Source organism: Crinia signifera, chromosome 3 (assembly GCF_055691185.1).
Source record: "Crinia signifera chromosome 3, ASM5569118v1, whole genome shotgun sequence".
In the NCBI taxonomy this organism is placed as follows: domain Eukaryota; kingdom Metazoa; phylum Chordata; class Amphibia; order Anura; family Myobatrachidae; genus Crinia; species Crinia signifera.
In genome coordinates, this window is record NC_139219.1 from 337,804,920 (window position 1) to 337,827,671 (window position 22,752).

General features: G+C 48.4%; 1 protein-coding gene across 2 annotated transcripts in view; it reads left to right on the plus strand.

Annotated features, from left to right (window-relative positions):
* LOC146062829 (antileukoproteinase-like) overlaps nt 1-22,752 on the plus strand; it is a 57,341-nt gene that overhangs the window by 20,266 nt on the left and 14,323 nt on the right. The window contains exons 2-4 of one of the 2 annotated variants that reach the window (XM_083174835.1): nt 2,694-2,819; nt 17,113-17,256; nt 19,350-19,518. In XM_083174835.1, coding sequence (XP_083030961.1) covers nt 2,741-2,819; nt 17,113-17,256; nt 19,350-19,518 — 392 coding nt within the window. In that variant the 5' untranslated portion in view covers nt 2,694-2,740. Of the gene's footprint in view, nt 1-2,679; nt 2,820-17,112; nt 17,257-19,349; nt 19,519-22,752 lie in introns of those variants that run through there. The other variant, XM_083174836.1, reaches the window with a different exon arrangement.

A 22,752-nucleotide genomic window follows, 5' to 3' on the forward strand; every position in this document is an offset into this window, starting at 1 on the left:
CAGCGGACTACACACTGAGAACCTGGCTGGGAAATCCCCTCCAGTGATGACACGTTTACCCCACTCTGTTCTCCCCATGATGCTGACTGACAGCGGACTGTACTCTGAGAACCTGGCTGGGAAATCCCCTCCAGTGATGACACATTTACCCCAGGCTGTTCTCCCCATGATGCTGACTGACAGCGGACTGCACTCTGACACTGAGAACCTGGCTGGGAAATCCCCTCCAGTGATGACACGTTTACCCCAGGCTGTTCCCCCATGATGCTGACTGACAGCGGACTGCACACTGAGAACCTGGCTGGGAAATCCCCTCCAGTGATGACACATTTGCCCCAGGCTGTTCCCCCCATGATGCTGACTGACAGCGGACTGCACTCTGACCCTGAGAACCTGGCTGGGAATTCCCCTCCAGTGTTGACACATTTGCCCCAGGCTGTTCTCCCCATGATGCTGACTGACAGCGGACTGCACACTGAGAACCTGGCTGGGAAATCCCCTCCAGTGATGACACGTGTACCCCAGGCTGTTCCCCCCATGATGCTGACTGACAATGGACTGTATTCTGAGAACCTGGCTGGGAAATCCCCTCCAGTGATGACACATTTGCCCCAGGCTGTTCTCCCCATGATGCTGACTGACAATGGACTGCACTCTGAGAACCTGGCTGGGAAATCCCCTCCAGTGATGACACATTTGCCCCAGGCTGTTCCCCCCATGATGCTGACTGACAGCGGACTGCACTCTGACACTGAGAACCTGGCTGGGAAATCCCCTCCAGTGATGACACCTTTACCCCAGGCTGTTCTCCCCATGATACTTACTGACAGCGGACTGCACTCTGAGAACCTGGCTGGGAAATCCCCTCCAGTGATGACACGTTTACCCCAGGCTGTTCCCCCCATGATGCTGACTGACAGCGGACTGCACTCTGACACTGATAACCTGGCTGGGAAATCCCCTCCAGTGATGACACGTGTACCCCAGGCTGTTCTCCCCATGATGCTGACTGACAGCGGACTGCACTCTGACACTGAGAACCTGGCTGGGAAATCCCCTCCAGTGATGACACGTTTACCCCAGGCTGTTCTCCCCATGATACTTACTGACAGCGGACTGCACTCTGACCCTGAGAACCTGTCTGGGAATTCCCCTCCAGTGATGACACATTTGCCCCAGGCTGTTCCCCCCATGATGCTGACTGACAGCGGACTGCACTCTGACACTGATAACCTGGCTGGGAAATCCCCTCCAGTGATGACACATGTACCCCAGGCTGTTCTCCCCATGATGCTGACTGACAGCGGACTGCACTCTGACACTGAGAACCTGGCTGGGAAATCCCCTCCAGTGATGACACGTTTACCCCAGGCTGTTCTCCCCATGATACTTACTGACAGCGGACTGCACTCTGACACTGAGAATCTGGCTGGGAATTCCCCTACAGTGATGACACATTTTCCCCAGGCTGTTCTCCCCATGATGCTGACTAACAGCGGACTGCACACTGAGAACCTGGCTGGGAAATCCCCTCCGGTGATGACACATTTGCCCCAGGCTGTTCTCCCCATGATGCGTGACAGCGGACTGCACACTGAGAACCTGGCTGGGAAATCCCCTCCGGTGATGACACATTTGCCCCAGGCTGTTCTCCCCATGATGCGTGACAGCGGACTGCACACTGAGAACCTGGCTGGGAAATCCCCTCCAGTGATGACACATTTGCCCCAGGCTGTTCTCCCCATGATGCTGACTGACAGCGGACTGCACACTGAGAACCTGGCTGGGAAATCCCCTCCAGTGATGACACATTTACCCCAGGCTGTTCCCCCCATGATGCTGACTGACAGCGGACTGCACTCTGACACTGATAACCTGGCTGGGAAATCCCCTCCAGTGATGACACATGTACCCCAGGCTGTTCTCCCCATGATGCTGACTGACAGCGGACTGCACTCTGACACTGAGAACCTGGCTGGGAAATCCCCTCCAGTGATGACACGTTTACCCCAGGCTGTTCTCCCCATGATACTTACTGACAGCGGACTGCACTCTGACACTGAGAATCTGGCTGGGAATTCCCCTCCAGTGATGACACATTTGCCCCAGGCTGTTCTCCCCATGATGCTGACTAACAGCGGACTGCACACTGAGAACCTGGCTGGGAAATCCCCTCCGGTGATGACACATTTGCCCCAGGCTGTTCTCCCCATGATGCGTGACAGCGGACTGCACACTGATAACCTGGCTGGGAAATCCCCTCCGGTGATGACACATTTGCCCCAGGCTGTTCTCCCCATGATGCGTGACAGCGGACTGCACACTGAGAACCTGGCTGGGAAATCCCCTCCAGTGATGACACATTTGCCCCAGGCTGTTCTCCCCATGATGCTGACTGACAATGGACTGCACTCTGAGAACCTGGCTGGGAAATCCCCTCCAGTGATGACACGTTTGCCCCAGGCTGTTCTCCCCATGATGCGTGACAGCTGAACACTTCTAATCCGCAGTAGTTGTGACATTAATAATGTGAGATGTGGAAATCAGTCATTAAGATGATCTCTGTTACACAACTCCTTACACAATTAGCATTTACTGCTGTGCGCTGTGAATATTATAATAATAGTATTGTGAAATAAATGTAAATGTTGTTTATCATGTTCTCTGTTCCTCCCTTCCTGGTTCCTATAAAGCACCCGGCATGTAATCAGGGCATTACACCCATCACCAGCACACAGACATGTCTCCGGTTACTGGGTCCATCCTGCTGCTCACCCTGTTCTGTGTGGGCACCGCAGCATCTCCTGCTGTAACTCCTCGTAAGTACTGTACCACACCTGACTTCAGGACTGCACTGAGCGACACTAAATGTACATACTGTGACTGACACCTGTAGTGTGACAATGCATCTACCTACTGTATCTACCTACTGTATGCATGTGCAACTACCTACTGTATACGTGTGCATCTACCTACTGTATACGTGTGCATCTACCTACTATATATGTGTGCAACTACCTACTGTATGCATGTGCATCTACCTACTGTATACGTGTGCATCTACCTACTGTATACGTGTGCACCTACCTACTGTATATGTGTGCATCTACCTACTGTATACGTGTGCATCTACATACTGTATACGTGTGCATCTACCTAATGTATATGTGTGCACCTACCTACTGTATGCGTGTGCATCTACCTACTGTATATGTGTGCATCTACCTACTGTATACGTGTGCAACTACCTACTGTATACGTGTGCATCTACCTACTGTATACGTGTGCATCTACCTCCTGTATACGTGTGCATCTACCTACTGTATACTTGTGCATCTACCTACTGTATGCATGTGCACCTACCTATTGTATATGTGTGCATCTACCTACTGTATGCGTGTGCATCTACCTACTGTATACGTGTGCATCTACCTACTGTATATGTGTTCATCTACCTACTGTATACGTGTGTAACTACTTACTGTATGCGTGTGCAACTACCTACTGTATGCGTGTAGATCTAACTACTGTATATGTGTGCATCTACCTACTGTATGCATGTGCATATACCTACTGTATACGTGTGCATCTACCTACTGTATACGTGTGCATCTACCTCCTTTATACGTGTGCATCTACCTACTGTATATGTGTGCATCTACCTACTGTATGCGTGTGCATCTACCTACTGTATACGTGTGCATCTACCTACTGTATACGTGTGCATCTACCTCCTGTATACGTGTGCATCTACCTACTGTATGCGTGTGCATCTACCTACTTTATACGTTTGCATCTACCTACTGTATACGTGTGCATCTACCTACTGTATGAGTGTGCATCTACCTACTTTTTACATGTGCATCTACCTACTGTATACGTGTGCATCTACCTACTGTATGAGTGTGCATCTACCTACTTTTTACGTGTGCATCTACCTACTGTATACATGTGCATATACCTACTGTATGCGTGTGCATCTACCTACTTTATACGTGTGCATCTACCTACTGTATGCGTGTGCATCTACTTCCGGTATACGTGTTCATCTACCTACTGTATACGTTTGCATCTACCTACTCTATATGTGTGCATCTACCTACTGTATATGTGTGCAACTACCTACTTTATACGTGTGAATCTACCTACTGTATGCGTGTGCATCTACCTACTTTATATGTGTGCATCTACCTACTGTATACATGTGCATCTACCTACTGTATACGTGTGCATCTACCTACTGTATGCATGTGCATCTACCTACTTTATACGTGTGCATCTACCTACTGTATACATGTGCATCTACCTACTGTATACATGTGCATCTACCTCCTGTATACGTGTGCATCTTCCTACTGTATGCATGTGCATCTACCTACTGTATACGTGTGCACCTACCTACTGTATACGTGTGCATCTACTGTATTCGAGTGCATCTACCTACTGTATATGTGTGCATCTACCTACTGTATATGTGTGCATCTACCTACTGTATACGTGTGCATCTACCTCCTGGATACGTGTGCATCTACCTACTGTATGCATGTGCATATACCTACTGTATACGTGTGCATCTACCTACTGTATGCGTGTGCATCTACCTACTGTATATGTTTGCATCTACCTCCTGTATACGTGTGCATCTACCTACTGTATACGTGTGCATCTACCTCCTGTATACATGTGCATCTACCTACTGTATACGTGTGCATCTACCTACTGTATGCGTGTGCATATACCTACTACCTACTGTATATGTGTGCATCTACCTCCTGTATACGTGTGCATCTACCTACTGTATACGTGTGCATCTACCTACTGTATACGTGTGCATCTACCTCCTGTATACGTGTGCATCTACCTACTGTATACGTGTGCATCTACCTACTGTATACGTGTGCATGTACCTACTGTATACGTGTGCATCTACCTACTGTATACGTATGCATCTACCTCCTGTATACATGTGCATCTACCTACTGTATGAGTGTGCATCTACTTCCGGTATACGTGTTCATCTACCTACTGTATACGTTTGCATCTACCTACTCTATATGTGTGCATCTACCTACTGTATATGTGTGCAACTACCTACTTTATACGTGTGAATCTACCTACTGTATGCGTGTGCATCTACCTACTTTATATGTGTGCATCAACCTACTGTATACATGTGCATCTACCTACTGTATACGTGTGCATCTACCTACTGTATGCATGTGCATCTACCTACTTTATACGTGTGCATCTACCTACTGTATACATGTGCATCTACCTACTGTATACATGTGCATCTACCTCCTGTATACGTGTGTATCTTCCTACAGTATGCATGTGCATCTACCTACTGTATACGTGTGCACCTACCTACTGTATACGTGTGCATCTACTGTATTCGAGTGCATCTACCTACTGTATATGTGTGCATCTACCTACTGTATATGTGTGCATCTACCTACTGTATACGTGTGCATCTACCTCCTGGATACGTGTGCATCTACCTACTGTATGCATGTGCATATACCTTCTGTATACGTGTGCATCTACCTACTGTATGCGTGTGCATCTACCTACTGTATATGTTTGCATCTACCTCCTGTATACGTGTGCATCTACCTACTGTATACGTGTGCATCTACCTCCTGTATACATGTGCATCTACCTACTGTATACGTGTGCATCTACCTACTGTATGCGTGTGCATATACCTACTACCTACTGTATATGTGTGCATCTACCTCCTGTATACGTGTGCATCTACCTACTGTATACGTGTGCATCTACCTACTGTATACGTGTGCATCTACCTCCTGTATACGTGTGCATCTACCTACTGTATACGTGTGCATCTACCTACTGTATACGTGTGCATGTACCTACTGTATACGTGTGCATCTACCTACTGTATACGTATGCATCTACCTCCTGTATACATGTGCATCTACCTACTGTATGCATGTGCATCTACCTACTGTATGCATGTGCATATACCTACTGTATACGTGTGCATCTACCTACTGTATACGTGTGCATCTACCTACTGTATACGTGTGCATCTACCTCCTGTATACAAGGGCATCTACCTACTGTATACGTGTGCATCTACCTACTGAATACGTGTGCATCTACCTACTCTATATGTGTGCATCTACCTACTGTATATGTGTGCAACTACCTACTTTATACGTGTGAATCTACCTACTGTATGCGTGTGCATCTACCTACTTTATATGTGTGCATCTACCTACTGTATACATGTGCATCTACCTACTGTATACGTGTGCATCTACCTACTGTATGCATGTGCATCTACCTACTTTATACGTGTGCATCTACCTACTGTATACATGTGCATCTACCTACTGTATACATGTGCATCTACCTCCTGTATACGTGTGCATCTTCCTACTGTATGCATGTGCATCTACCTACTGTATACGTGTGCACCTACCTACTGTATACGTGTGCATCTACTGTATTCGAGTGCATCTACCTACTGTATATGTGTGCATCTACCTACTGTATATGTGTGCATCTACCTACTGTATACGTGTGCATCTACCTCCTGGATACGTGTGCATCTACCTACTGTATGCATGTGCATATACCTACTGTATACGTGTGCATCTACCTACTGTATGCGTGTGCATCTACCTACTGTATATGTTTGCATCTACCTCCTGTATACGTGTGCATCTACCTACTGTATACGTGTGCATCTACCTCCTGTATACATGTGCATCTACCTACTGTATACGTGTGCATCTACCTACTGTATGCGTGTGCATATACCTACTACCTACTGTATATGTGTGCATCTACCTCCTGTATACGTGTGCATCTACCTACTGTATACGTGTGCATCTACCTACTGTATACGTGTGCATCTACCTCCTGTATACGTGTGCATCTACCTACTGTATACGTGTGCATCTACCTACTGTATACGTGTGCATGTACCTACTGTATACGTGTGCATCTACCTACTGTATACGTATGCATCTACCTCCTGTATACATGTGCATCTACCTACTGTATGCATGTGCATCTACCTACTGTATGCATGTGCATATACCTACTGTATACGTGTGCATCTACCTACTATATACGTGTGCATCTACCTACTGTATACGTGTGCATCTACCTCCTGTATACAAGGGCATCTACCTACTGTATACGTGTGCATCTACCTACTGAATACGTGTGCATCTACCTCCTGTATACGTGTGCATCTACCTCCTGTATACGTGTGCATCTACCTACTGTTTGCGTGTGCATCTACCTACTGTATATGTGTGCATCTACCTACTGTATACGTGTGCATCTACCTACTGAATACGTGTGCATCTACCTCCTGTATACGTGTGCATCTACCTACTGTTTGCGTGTGCATATACCTACTGTATACGTGTGCATCTACCTACTGTATACGTGTGCATGTACCTACTGTATACGTGTGCATCTACCTACTGTATATGTGTGCATCTACCTACTGTATACGTGTGCATCTACCTACTGTATACGTGTGCATCTACCTACTGTATACGTGTGCATGTACCTACTGTATACGTGTGCATCTACCTACTGTATATGTGTGCATCTACCTACTGTATACGTGTGCATCTACCTACTGTATACGTGTGCATCTACCTACTTTATATGTGTGCATCTACCTACTGTATACGTGTGCATCTACCTACTGTATATATGTGCATCTACCTACTGTATACGTGTGCATCTACCTAGTGTATACGTGTGCATCTACCTACTGTATATGTGTGCATCTACCTCCTGTATACGTGTGCATCTACCTACTGTATATGTGTGCATCTACCTACTGTATGCGTGTGCATCTACCTACTGTATACATGTGCATCTACCTCCTGTATACGTGTGCATCTTCCTACTGTATGCATGTGCATCTACCTACTGTATACGTGTGCACCTACCTACTGTATACGTGTGCATCTACTGTATTCGAGTGCATCTACCTACTGTATATGTGTGCATCTACCTACTGTATATGTGTGCATCTACCTACTGTATACGTGTGCATCTACCTCCTGGATACGTGTGCATCTACCTACTGTATGCATGTGCATATACCTACTGTATACGTGTGCATCTACCTACTGTATGCGTGTGCATCTACCTACTGTATATGTTTGCATCTACCTCCTGTATACGTGTGCATCTACCTACTGTATACGTGTGCATCTACCTCCTGTATACATGTGCATCTACCTACTGTATACGTGTGCATCTACCTACTGTATGCGTGTGCATATACCTACTACCTACTGTATATGTGTGCATCTACCTCCTGTATACGTGTGCATCTACCTACTGTATACGTGTGCATCTACCTACTGTATACGTGTGCATCTACCTCCTGTATACGTGTGCATCTACCTACTGTATACGTGTGCATCTACCTACTGTATACGTGTGCATGTACCTACTGTATACGTGTGCATCTACCTACTGTATACGTATGCATCTACCTCCTGTATACATGTGCATCTACCTACTGTATGCATGTGCATCTACCTACTGTATGCATGTGCATATACCTACTGTATACGTGTGCATCTACCTACTGTATACGTGTGCATCTACCTACTGTATACGTGTGCATCTACCTCCTGTATACAAGGGCATCTACCTACTGTATACGTGTGCATCTACCTACTGAATACGTGTGCATCTACCTCCTGTATACGTGTGCATCTACCTCCTGTATACGTGTGCATCTACCTACTGTTTGCGTGTGCATCTACCTACTGTATATGTGTGCATCTACCTACTGTATACGTGTGCATCTACCTACTGAATACGTGTGCATCTACCTCCTGTATACGTGTGCATCTACCTACTGTTTGCGTGTGCATATACCTACTGTATACGTGTGCATCTACCTACTGTATACGTGTGCATGTACCTACTGTATACGTGTGCATCTACCTACTGTATATGTGTGCATCTACCTACTGTATACGTGTGCATCTACCTACTGTATACGTGTGCATCTACCTACTGTATACGTGTGCATGTACCTACTGTATACGTGTGCATCTACCTACTGTATATGTGTGCATCTACCTACTGTATACGTGTGCATCTACCTACTGTATACGTGTGCATCTACCTACTTTATATGTGTGCATCTACCTACTGTATACGTGTGCATCTACCTACTGTATATATGTGCATCTACCTACTGTATACGTGTGCATCTACCTAGTGTATACGTGTGCATCTACCTACTGTATATGTGTGCATCTACCTCCTGTATACGTGTGCATCTACCTACTGTATATGTGTGCATCTACCTACTGTATGCGTGTGCATCTACCTACTGTATACGTGTGCATCTACCTACTGTATACTTGTGCATCTACCTACTGTATACGTGTGCATCTACCTACTGTATACTTGTGTATCTACCTACTGTATACGTGTGCATCTACCTACTGTATACTTGTGCATCTACCTACTGTATGCATGTGCACCTACCTATTGTATATGTGTGCATCTACCTACTGTATGCGTGTGCATCTACCTACTGTATACGTGTGCATCTACCTACTGTATATGTGTGCATCTACCTACTGTATACGTGTGTAACTACTTACTGTATGCGTGTGCAACTACCTACTGTATGCGTGTAGATCTAACTACTGTATATGTGTGCATCTACCTACTGTATGCATGTGCATATACCTACTGTATACGTGTGCATCTACCTACTGTATACGTGTGCATCTACCTCCTTTATACGTGTGCATCTACCTACTGTATATGTGTGCATCTACCTACTGTATGCGTGTGCATCTACCTCCTGTATACGTGTGCATCTACCTACTGTATGCGTGTGCATCTACCTACTTTATACGTTTGCATCTACCTACTGTATACGTGTGCATCTACCTACTGTATGAGTGTGCATCTACCTACTTTTTACGTATGCATCTACCTACTGTATACGTGTGCATCTACCTACTGTATGAGTGTGCATCTACCTACTTTTTACGTGTGCATCTACCTATTGTATACATGTGCATATACCTACTGTATGCGTGTGCATCTACCTACTTTATACGTGTGCATCTACCTACTGTATGCGTGTGCATTTACTTCCGGTATACGTGTTCATCTACCTACTGTATACGTTTGCATCTACCTACTCTATATGTGTGCATCTACCTACTGTATATGTGTGCAACTACCTACTTTCTACGTGTGAATCTACCTACTGTATGCGTGTGCATCTACCTACTTTATATGTGTGCATCTACCTACTGTATACATGTGCATCTACCTACTGTATACGTGTGCATCTACCTACTGTATGCATGTGCATCTACCTACTTTATACGTGTGCATCTACCTACTGTATACATGTGCATCTACCTACTGTATACATGTGCATCTACCTCCTGTATACGTGTGCATCTTCCTACTGTATGCATGTGCATCTACCTACTGTATACGTGTGCACCTACCTACTGTATATGTGTGCATCTACTGTATTCGAGTGCATCTACCTACTGTATATGTGTGCATCTACCTACTGTATATGTGTGCATCTACCTACTGTATACGTGTGCATCTACCTCCTGGATACGTGTGCATCTACCTACTGTATGCATGTGCATATACCTACTGTATACGTGTGCATCTACCTACTGTATGCGTGTGCATCTACCTACTGTATATGTTTGCATCTACCTCCTGTATACGTGTGCATCTACCTACTGTATACGTGTGCATCTACCTCCTGTATACATGTGCATCTACCTACTGTATACGTGTGCATCTACCTACTGTATGCGTGTGCATATACCTACTACCTACTATATATGTGTGCATCTACCTCCTGTATACGTGTGCATCTACCTACTGTATACGTGTGCATCTACCTACTGTATACGTGTGCATCTACCTCCTGTATACGTGTGCATCTACCTACTGTATACGTGTGCATCTACCTACTGTATACGTGTGCATCTACCTACTGTATACGTGTGCATGTACCTACTGTATACGTGTGCATCTACCTACTGTATACGTATGCATCTACCTCCTGTATACATGTGCATCTACCTACTGTATGCATGTGCATCTACCTACTGTATGCATGTGCATATACCTACTGTATACGTGTGCATCTACCTACTGTATACGTGTGCATCTACCTACTGTATACGTGTGCATCTACCTCCTGTATACAAGTGCATCTACCTACTGTATACGTGTGCATCTACCTACTGAATACGTGTGCATCTACCTCCTGTATACGTGTGCATCTACCTCCTGTATACGTGTGCATCTACCTACTGTTTGCGTGTGCATCTACCTACTGTATATGTGTGCATCTACCTACTGTATACGTGTGCATCTACCTACTGAATACGTGTGCATCTACCTCCTGTATACGTGTGCATCTACCTACTGTTTGCGTGTGCATATACCTACTGTATATATGTGCATCTACCTACTGTATACGTGTGCATGTACCTACTGTATATGTGTGCATCTACCTACTGTATACGTGTGCATCTACCTACTGTATATGTGTGCATCTACCTACTGTATACGTGTGCATGTACCTACTGTTTACGTGTGCATCTACCTACTGTATATGTGTGCATCTACCTACTGTATACGTGTGCATCTACCTACTGTATACGTGTGCATCTACCTACTGTATACGTGTGCATCTACCTACTGTATATGTGTGCATCTACCTACTGTATACGTGTGCATCTACCTACTGTATACGTGTGCATCTACCTACTGTATACGTGTGCTGCATTACCAGTGCAGGAGGACACAATATAGATGTTTCAGAATCTACGTGTATTATGCTGATGTCAGGAATGCTATTGTGCTGACCACTGATTCTACAGTATATGTTCCTGCTTTATTTAAGACACACATTTCAAAATAATATGATAGATCCTCAATACAATTATATAGATCAATGAGAAGGGTGTCTGACTGCAATATGGAAGGTCATGGCTTTGATTCCAAGTTATGAGAGTATTTTATAATGTATAATTTAAAAAAGGAGGGTGTGACTATAGAGGTCCTGGATACCACCTCAATTAAATGCATCATTAAAAAAAAGGACTAAAAATAATCTCAAAATAAGTGCATGATTGATGGTTTAAAAGGAATGTTGTCCAAAGTCATTCCTTGGGAATGTTCTGTAAGTATAAATGTGTATCTACTGTATATATCATGTGGGATAGGTTATCATGTGCTAACAGTTACTGTCAGGGCTTGCCATGGGCGGGATGTTGTAACATCCGCGGCCCCCTTCGCCGGACATCGCATTTTTAATAACGGCATATGCTATAACATATGCCGTTATTCATGCAAGGGACAGCTCTTGCGGTAAGAGCTGTCCCTTGCGATGCGGTGCCGGCACTGGACTTCCGGGTCTGTGACCCGGGAGTCCATCTGCGCATGCGCAGACCCCGGCGCCGGCCGCAGGGCACGCTGGGAGGGATCCGTGACGGATCCCTCAAACAGCGCTGCGGTAAGAAGCCCATAGGCTTCTGCAGGGATTCGCCAGCTTTAGCTGGCGATTCCCTCCGCAGCGCTGACACTGCGGAGGCGCCATATAGCATATAGAGATGCGGTAGAAACCCCGAAAACGGGGTTTTTACCGCATTTCTGCTATATAGCATCCCGCCCCATGTCTGAGAGAGCTGGGTACACAGATAACAATGTGGGTGATTGGGAGCCGGCATTGGCATACACACTTGCCAATGTGAGGTGGGGGGGTACAATGTTGGATGCCATGTTGCATTCACTGATGATGGTGTGGGTGCACATATCATACATACACACTGCCAGATGTGCCCCGAGGTCTAATCTGTCAGATTGGATGACACATCATCCAGTGTGTACATAGCTCAGGGTAGTTTATCACCTGATAACGAGCCTCTGAGTGACAGGATTACGGAAGCTGTTTTGTAGGCACCGACAGTGATGGATTAGGCATTTCCACATACTGTACGTGATGAATGGATTATCCTCATGTCACGTTATATAGTCACCATCTGAAAGCCAAATAAATACCCGACTGCTCTTCCCCACATCTGCACCACGTCTGCCCCACGTCTGCCTCACATCTGCCCCACGTCTGCCCCACGTCTGCCTCACATCTGCCTCATGTCTGCCCCACATCTTCCCCACATCTTTCCCACATCTTCCCCATATCTTCCCCCACATCTGCCCCACATCTGCCCCACGTCTGCCCCACGCCTCCACGGTAGCTATAGTGATAACCTTATCGGATAAAAGCTATAATGTATTGAAATGGGAATATCTATCAGAGGCCTGGCAGTACCATGTAGGTGTATCTAATAGCAACCACATGTTTACCTTCTGTATCCTACCTAAGATGAACTATATTAATTAGTATAAATTAGTTTAACAAATTAGGTACCTCCTAATGCGTGTCCGGTGACCCTGCTGGGGTGTGTCCGGTGACCGTGCTGTGGTGTCTCCGGTGACCCTGCTGTGGTGTGACCGTGCTGTGGTGTGTCTGGTGACCTTGCTGTGGTGTGTCCAGTGACCCTGCTATGGTGTGCCTGGTGACCCTCCTGTGGTGTGTCCGGTGACCGTGCTGTGGTGTGTCCGGTGACCCTGCTGTCGTGTGTCCGGTGACCCTGATGTCGTGTGTCCGGTGACCCTGCTGTGGTGTGTCCGGTGACCCTGCTGTGGTGTGCCCGGTGACCCTGCTGTGGTGTGTCTGGTGACCCTGCTGTGGTGTGTCCGGTGACCCTGCTGTGGTGTGCCTGTTGACCCTGCTGTGGTGTGTCCGGTGACCCTGCTGGGGTGTGTCCGGTGACCGTGCTGTGGTGTCTGTTGACCCTGCTGTGGTGTGTCCGGTGACCCTGCTGTGGTGTGTCCGGTGACCGTGCTGTGGTGTCTCCGGTGACCCTGCTGTGGTGTGCCTGTTGACCCTGCTGTGGTGTGCCTGTTGACCCTGCTGTGGTGTGTCCGGTGACCCTGCTGTATTGTGTCCGGTGACCTTGCTGTGGTGTCTCCGGTGACCCTGCTGTGGTGTGACCGTGCTGTGGTGTGTCTGGTGACCTTGCTGTGGTGTGTCCAGTGACCCTGCTATGGTGTGCCTGGTGACCCTCCTGTGGTGTGTCCGGTGACCGTGCTGTGGTGTGTCCGGTGACCCTGCTGTCGTGTGTCCGGTGACCCTGATGTTGTGTGTCCGGTGACCCTGCTGTGGTGTGCCCGATGACCCTGCTGTGGTGTGTCCGGTGACCCTGCTGTGGTGTGTCCGGTGACCCTGCTGTGGTGTGTCCAGTGACCCTGCTGTGGTGTGCCCGGTGACCGTGCTGTGGTGTGTCTGGTGACCCTGCTGTGGTGTGTCCGGTGACCCTGCTGTGGTGTGCCTGTTGACCCTGCTGTGGTGTGTCCGGTGACCCTGCTGGGGTGTGTCCGGTGACCGTGCTGTGGTGTGCCTGTTGACCCTGCTGTGGTGTGTCCGGTGACCCTGCTGTGGTGTGTCCGGTGACCGTGCTGTGGTGTGTCCGGTGACCCTGCTGTGGTGTGTCCGGTGACCGTGCTGTGGTGTGTCCGGTGACCCTGCTGTCGTGTGTCCGGTGACCCTGATGTCGTGTGTCCGGTGACCCTGCTGTGGTGTGCCCGATGACCCTGCTGTGGTGTGTCCGGTGACCCTGCTGTGGTGTGTCCGGTGACCCTGCTGTGGTGTGTCCCCTGCTGTGGTGTGTCCATTGACCCTGCTGTGGTGTGCCCAGTGACCCTGCTGTGGTGTGTCTGGTGACCCTGCTGTGGTGTGTCCGGTGACCCTGCTGTGGTGTGCCTGTTGACCCTGCTGTGGTGTGTCCGGTGACCCTGCTGGGGTGTGTCCGGTGACCGTGCTGTGGTGTGCCTGTTGACCCTGCTGTGGTGTGTCCGGTGACCCTGCTGTGGTGTGTCCGGTGACCGTGCTGTGGTGTGTCCGGTGACCCTGCTGTGGTGTGTCCGGTGACCGTGCTGTGCTGTGTCCGGTGACCCTGCTGTCGTGTGTCCGGTGACCCTGCTGTGGTGTGTCCGGTGACCCTGCTGTGGTGTGCCCGATGACCCTGCTGTGGTGTGTCCGGTGACCCTGCTGTGGTGTGTCTGGTGACCCTGCTGTGGTGTGTCCGGTGACCCTGCTGTGGTGTGTCTGGTGACCCTGCTGTGGTGTGTCCGGTAACCCTGCTGTGGTGTGCCTGTTGACCCTGCTGTGGTGTGTCCGGTGACCCTGCTGGGGTGTGTCCGGTGACCGTGCTGTGGTGTGCCTGTTGACCCTGCTGTGGTGTGTCCGGTGACCCTGCTGTGGTGTGTCCGGTGACCCTGCTGTGGTGTGTCCGGTGACCCTGCTGTGGTGTGTCCGGTGACCATGCTGTGCCTGGTGACCCTGCTGTGGTGTGTCCGGTGACCCTGCTGTGGTGTGTCCGGTGACCGTGCTGTGGTGTGTCCGGTGACCCTGCTGTGGTGTGTCCGGTGACCGTGCTGTGGTGTGTCCGGTGACCCTGCTGTGGTGTGTCCGGTGACCCTGCTGTGGTGTGTCCGGTGACCCTGCTGTGGTGTGTCCGGTGACCCTGCTGTGGTGTGTCCGGTGACCCTGCTGTGGTGTGACCGTGCTGTGGTGTGTCTGGTGACCTTGCTGTGGTGTGTCCGGTGACCCTGCTATGTTGTGCCTGGTGACCCTGCTGTGCTGTGTCCGGTGACCCTGCTGTGGTGTGTCCGGTGACCCTGCTGTGGTGTGACCGGTGACCCTGCTGTGGTGTGCCCGGTGACCCTGCTGTGGTGTGTTCGGTGACCCTGCTGTGCTGTGTCTGGTTACCCTGCTGTGGTGTGTCCGGTGACCGTGCTATGGTGTGCCTGGTGACCCTTCTGTGGTGTGTCTGGTGACCCTCCTGTGGTGTGTCCGGTGACCCTGCTGTGGTGTATCCGGTGACCCTGCTGTGGTGTGTCCGCTGACCGTGCTGTGGTGTGTCCGGTGACCCTGCTGTGGTGTATATGTATGTTATAAGTCTGCTTTTACACACTGACAATACTCTCTAAGAGGGAAATTTACTAAGATCAGATGTTTTGGCCAATCAGCAACTCAGCTGTATATGAACGGGATAAGGTCTATGTTCTGACGGAGAATGTCCGACGCTGAAGCATTGTCTGTATCAGTCAGATCATTGCAAGGCATCAATGTGTAAAATAAAACAATTGGTGCGGGGGGGGGGGGGGGGCTTCTAACCATTACCAGCCCCGGGCTAGTTAAGCCGGTGCTGGTTCCAAACATATGGAGAAAGACTGAGAAGCCGCCCCCTGTATTTAAATAACCAGCAAAATATGAGGGACAAAAGACATAGGGTCCCCGATAACGAGCTCCACTAGTCAGTAAGGTTAAAGGTCATTAGACAGCGGACACATTTATAGTGGTCCCCATGGCCTAACCCAGATACTAGTCAACTCTGAATGGGGTTCCTGGGGGAGATGGGGCCCCCCAATAAAGGCCCCCTCTACAGGGCACAAAATGGCCATGGCTGAAGCCTGGGGCAATTCCATGGCACCAATGGGATGTGGGTACCGGGTTGGTGGCATTTGTGTGACAAATAGGAGAAATATTGGTTTTGGCTGTGGAACTACATGTCCCAGCATGCCAAGTATGCTTGGAGAACTCCAAGTACCAACATGCGGGACATTAAAGGGCCTGCTGGCGTATGTTGTTCTACCACCAAATAAATATTCATACAATAACACACGCACTGCACCAGTACAACTGTAATAAACATACATGCACACGTCATTACATACTATCTATGTGGACACATGGCCTCCATCCCCTTGTAGAAATCCAATAGGGACCTGTTAAAATATATTTCACCTAAATCCATTGTAGATCGGTCCTCGTCATTCCATGTAGGAATCCGCAGGGCTTAAAATACGCAGAAAACCCTGATCACGCAAACTAAAGGAACCCATGTATTCATATGCCCCCCCCCCCCCCCCCCCCCCCCCGTGTAAGAAAACAGGATCACCAGTGACAGCTACAGATCATGAGGCAATGAGGCATTTTTCCTTTTCTCTCTCCAGGTGATAAACCAGGAAAGTGTCCACCAAAGCCAGATTTTATCTGCTTTGTCCCCCCAAAGACGTTGTGTAACGGTGACTGGGACTGTAGCGGCAGCCAGAAGTGCTGCTTCAGTGTCTGTGATGTGCAGTGCGTGGATCCGGCTGGTAAGTGTCTGAGAGTTGGCTGAGATTCAGCCGTAATATGAACGCTGTAGCAGAGTGATAAAATGTCAGCAATGACGACATATAGTCCCGGGTGGCCCAGTAGTGACGTACCTGCTCCCGATGGCCAGAGAAATGACATTGTTTCCCCAGCACACTGACTGATATCAGTGACCAGAAATAAATACTACATGATGATAGAATTCAGAGACCTTAGGCCCTAATGTAGAATCCGGTCCGTGGACTGATGGTGCGGTGTGAGCACATACGTATCAGGGAATATATCCATGGGCAGGCCCGCTGGTGAGATTCACACTCGCTCAGAGGGAGGCGGGCAGGGGCTGGGTGTCCCCTTGTGAATGCAGGTGGATCTAATCCTGCACGGAAATAATAAGCAAAACATCGAGCTCGCATACGAATTTGCATGCAAGCAAACAGACCTGAATAAGGTCCTCTGTGCGATTTTTGGTAACTTTCATTCTGATTTTTGACTATATAGAAGCTGAAGATAAACCGTATATGTATGTACTGTGACAAGGAATCACATACACATGATATAGACGAAGAATGGGCTTTATTTTGTAGCAGGTAAACAGCAAACCAGGTTAACAGCGGGCGCCGGACGGGGTCCCGACAGTCGGCATTCACCCGACATCGGGATCCCGACTGTCAAAACACTGACAGCAAGGTTCCCATTGGCTATTTTCCCTCATGGGGGTCCACGACCCCCATAGAGGGAGAATAGAATAGGTGGCTCGCGTAGCGGCGAGCACAGCGTGGCGAGCGCAGCGAGTCGGGATAATGACTGTCAGACCCCTATACCACGCCCGTTAACAGCTCGGCAAGCAAGGTTACAGCATACCAGGGTCTTCCACAGATTTCAGTCAGGGCCTAAGCACTTCATGTAACAATACATTTCAGAATTGGGAGCAGTGACCTCCTGCCCTGGACACACATATAACAGGAAGCCACAAGTGCTGCTAATCAGCGAAATAATGATCACATCAGTTCTGGAAACCTGGACTGGATCAAATTTTCCTGATGCTGCTCTAAAACCTGGGCTGGATCCTCTACATTACCCTCATGTGTAAATATGATGTCCCTGCCACAGTACCTTCACCTCCTCTACCCCTGCAGCCTCCCGCTATTGTCAATGTTATGGCAATGTCATTAGTTCGCTTGTTGCCATTGTCACCAATGACCTATAGCTTGTATGGGAACATAAAGTAACAGAAGGTCTAGTGAAACCATTCCGGATAATGAGGTAATGAGAGTATAGCCCAGGTCCATTCATGATGTGATTTACATGTATGTGAGTATGGAAGTGACTGGGACTGTGACGGGAAGCAGAAGTGCTCTTACTATGGCTGCCGCTAGCAATGCAGGGATCCTGCTGGTGCCTGGGTGACACCCTAGGGTGAGCTGGGTGATCATCACATTAGTTACATAGGATGCAGCCCTGGTTATTTACACTTAATAATATACCAATGTTTCTTCTCCATTTATTTATCAACCAAACTAGACCAGTCTGTGGCTGAATGTGTGAGTGGCAGGCCCCCTCCTCTACCTCGAACCAAGAAGTCATTGGTGTTTCCGGGCAGCATTGGGCCCCTGGGCAATGCACCTGCTGCACAATGGCAGTTATGCCTCTGAGACCAATGCTCGGCCACACAGCCCAGATACAGATGGCTCTGTATACACGTGTGGCATCTGTTATATGACCGTGGCGTCCTATCCAGTGATTCCGCATCGCACACTCCAGTATAGCCTACACCAGCATTACACGTATCCAACTCAACTGCCCAAAATTATATCACATTTGAAAAAGCTTAAACCCAGAGACCTGTATGAGATTAAGTTGTACCTTCCATCAGCGACAGACGGCCTGGTCTGTGGACCTCTCTGGTGGCCAAAGTAGGCTCGTTACTAGTGATATCAGCAGAAAGATAAATATATGCAACTAATAAAAGAGAGGACACACTGTAACCAGGCTTCTCATACACGTGTCACAAGCTATAACAAACATATGACAGCTCGGTCGGAAGGAGTTGGGGATGTAATGGGCACGATTCAAAAACCTGTTTGGTTTGTTGCAGTGAAACCACAGGGAAAAAGAATTATATTAGAGAAGCCGGGAAGCTGCCCGATCCCAGCTACAAGATGCAGGACCCCATTACCTCCCGGAGACTGCACAATGGACAGCCAGTGTACTGGCAACAAGAAATGTTGCACCCCGTTTTGCACACCAAAATGCACTGTACCCAAGTAAGTGGTCAGTGTACTTTACTCCTATACGTACAGTATTATCCCTGCAGAACTGCTGCTTGAGGATTTCTATGTAGAAAATAAAAGGGAGAACTGTAGTCTCATTTTTCACTGTTGATGTGAATATATGCAGGGTACAGTAACTAGTACATTCACACAGGCACAGAGTACAGTGACATCATTCCCTCAGGAACAGGGTACAGTGACATCATTCCCTCAGGCACAGAGTACAGTGACATCATACACTCAGTCACAGAGTACAGTGACATCATTCCCTCAGGCACAGAGTACAGTGACATCATACACTCAGGCACAGAGTACAGTGACATCACTCCCTCAGGCACAGAGTACAGTGACAACATTCCATCAGGCACAGAGTACAGTGACATCATACACTCAGGCACAGAGTACAGTGACATCACTCCCTCAGGCACAGGGTACAGTGACATCATACACTCAGGCACAGAGTACAGTGACATCATACACTCAGGCACAGAGTACAGTGACATCACTCCCTCAGGCACAGGGTACAGTGACATCATACACTCAGGCACAGAGTACAGTGACATCATACACTCAGGCACAGAGTACAGTGACATCACTCCCTCAGACACAGGGCATAATGACATCACTCCCTCAGGCACAGAGTACAGTGACATCACTCCATCAGACACAGAGGGTGACATTTAATAGAATGCGATTTTATCGCATTTTTAGAAATCGCACCATATCGCCGCAAGTCGCACTTTTAGAACTCGCATTTTCCCCTTGTATTTAATGAAATGCGAATTCGCAGGGAAAAATTGCGATATGGAGCGATATGTGGCGATTTTAAGTCATGGAAATGTGCACATTTCAAAACATGCGATTTTTGGTAAGAAAAAAAATAGCGAAACAAAACGCGTGTGTTCCCCTCCTGAGCATAACCAGCCCCGGGCTCAAAGAGCCAGTCCTGGTTTCATAAAATCATGGGACCAAACCAAATAGGGGTCCCCTTGATTTTATAAAACCAGCACCAGGCTGAAGGGCCGGTCCTGGTTCCCAAAATACGGGGGAAAAAATGAGTAGGGGTCCCCCGTATTTCAAGAACCAGCACCGGGCCCAACCAGCCAGCAGGGTATTGCCACAGCCGGGGGGAGACTTTTTATACAAGTTCCCCCCGGCCAAAGCATTCACCCCCTGACCGGACAGCATGGGCAGGGGTCCTGGGGAAGTGGGGTCCCCCCCCTCCAGAGCTTACTTGCCCATGCTGAATCCCGAGGCTGTCCGCGATGCCCCTAGGCTGTGGGCATCGAGCTGATATTTGGTGTAAAAAATAGAAAAACTATTGTGTATTGCTGTGGCACTACAAGCCTGCACCACATGCAGGGACTTGGAGAACCACAAGTCTCAGCATGCAGGGCAATAAAGGGCCCACTGGGACTAGTAGTCCCCCAGCAGTACAAATAGTTAAACAAACACACACACACACACTTACAGTACAACTTTATTACATACGGAGCCCATCCATCCATACATACCTGTGATGATAGTAGATCGGTCCCCTTGTCCTGTAGAATCCATAGTGGGGAACCTGTGGAAGCAAAATATACTCACAACGCTGATCTTCGGGGCTTCTACGGAAGACCAGCGTATGGCTGGGGCACTACTAGTCCCAGCGGGCCCTTTATTGCCCCTCATGCTGGGACTTGTGGTTCTCCAAGTCCCTGCATGCGGTGCTGGCCACAGCAATACACAATAGTTTTTCTATTTTTTACTCCAAATATCAGCTCGATGCCCACAGCCCAGGGGCATCAAGGACAGCCCTGGGTTTCAGCCTGGTCAGGTAAGTCCTGGAGGGGGGGGACCCCTTCATTGGGGGGTCCCCACTTCCCCAGGACCCCTGCCCATGCTGACCGGTCAGGGGGATAATGTTTTGGCTGGGGTGACTTGTATAAAAAGTCTCCCCCCGGCTGTGGCATTACCCTGGTGGCTGGTTGGGCCCGGTGCTGGTTCTTGAAATACGGGGGACCCCTACTCATTTTGTCCCCCGTATTTTGGGAACCAGCACCGGCCCTTCAGCCTGTTTCTGGTTTTATAAAATTTAGGGGACCCCTATTTGGTTTGCCCCGTGATTTTATAAAACCAGTACCGGCTCTTGGAGCCTGGGGCTGGTTATACTCAGGAGAGGGCCCCCACGCTGGTTGTTTTTTTTTTTTTCAATTTTTAATTTAACTCTAGTTTTACACCAGAAACATTCACAGATCACAATGATCTGTGCATGTCTCTGACCAATTCGCACATCAGAACCTGGTCTGAAAAAAGTGCGATTTATAGACAACTCAAAAGTGCGATTTCTGTTTGCGCATCAAATTAAATACGCGATTTGTATACTTTTCTGTGCGAAAACATCTGGATGCGAAATAATTTGCGATTTTTTTGCGCACTCTTAGAAAGTGTGAATTATCGCACAAAAATGCGAAATACGGGCCGCTGCACACCCTATTAAATGGACAATTTGTAAAAAATGCGAATACGCCATTTTGTTTCCTATTTATCGCCAAAAATCCAAAATCGACCTCTATTTAATGTCACCCTGTGTACAGTGACATCATTCCCTCAGGCACAGGGTACAGTGACATCATTCCATCAGGCACAGGGTACAGGCACATCATACACTCAGGCACAGGGTACAGGCACATCATACACTCAGTCACAGGGTACAGGCACATCATACACTCAGTCACAGGGTACAGGCACATCATACACTCAGGCACAGGGTACAGTCACATCATACACTCAGGCACAGGGTACAGGCACATCATTCCATCAGTCACAGGGTACAGTGACATCATTCCCTCAGACACAGGGTACAGTCACATCATACACTCAGGCACAGGGTACAGTGACATCATTCCCTCAGGCACAGGGTACAGTCACATCATACACTCAGGCAAAGGGTACAGGCACATCATTCCATCAGGCACAGGGTACAGTCACATCATTCCATCAGGCACAGAGTATAGTGACATGACTCCCTCAGGCACGGGGTACAGTCACATCATTCCCTCAGGCACAGAGTATAGTGACATGACTCCCTCAGGCATGGGGTACAGTCACAGCATACCATCAGGCAGAGGGTACAGTGACATCACTCCCTCAGGCACGGGGTACAGTCACATAATACACTCAGGGATGGGGTACAGTAATATCATTACACCAGGCACAGAGTACAGTCACATCATTCCCTCAGGC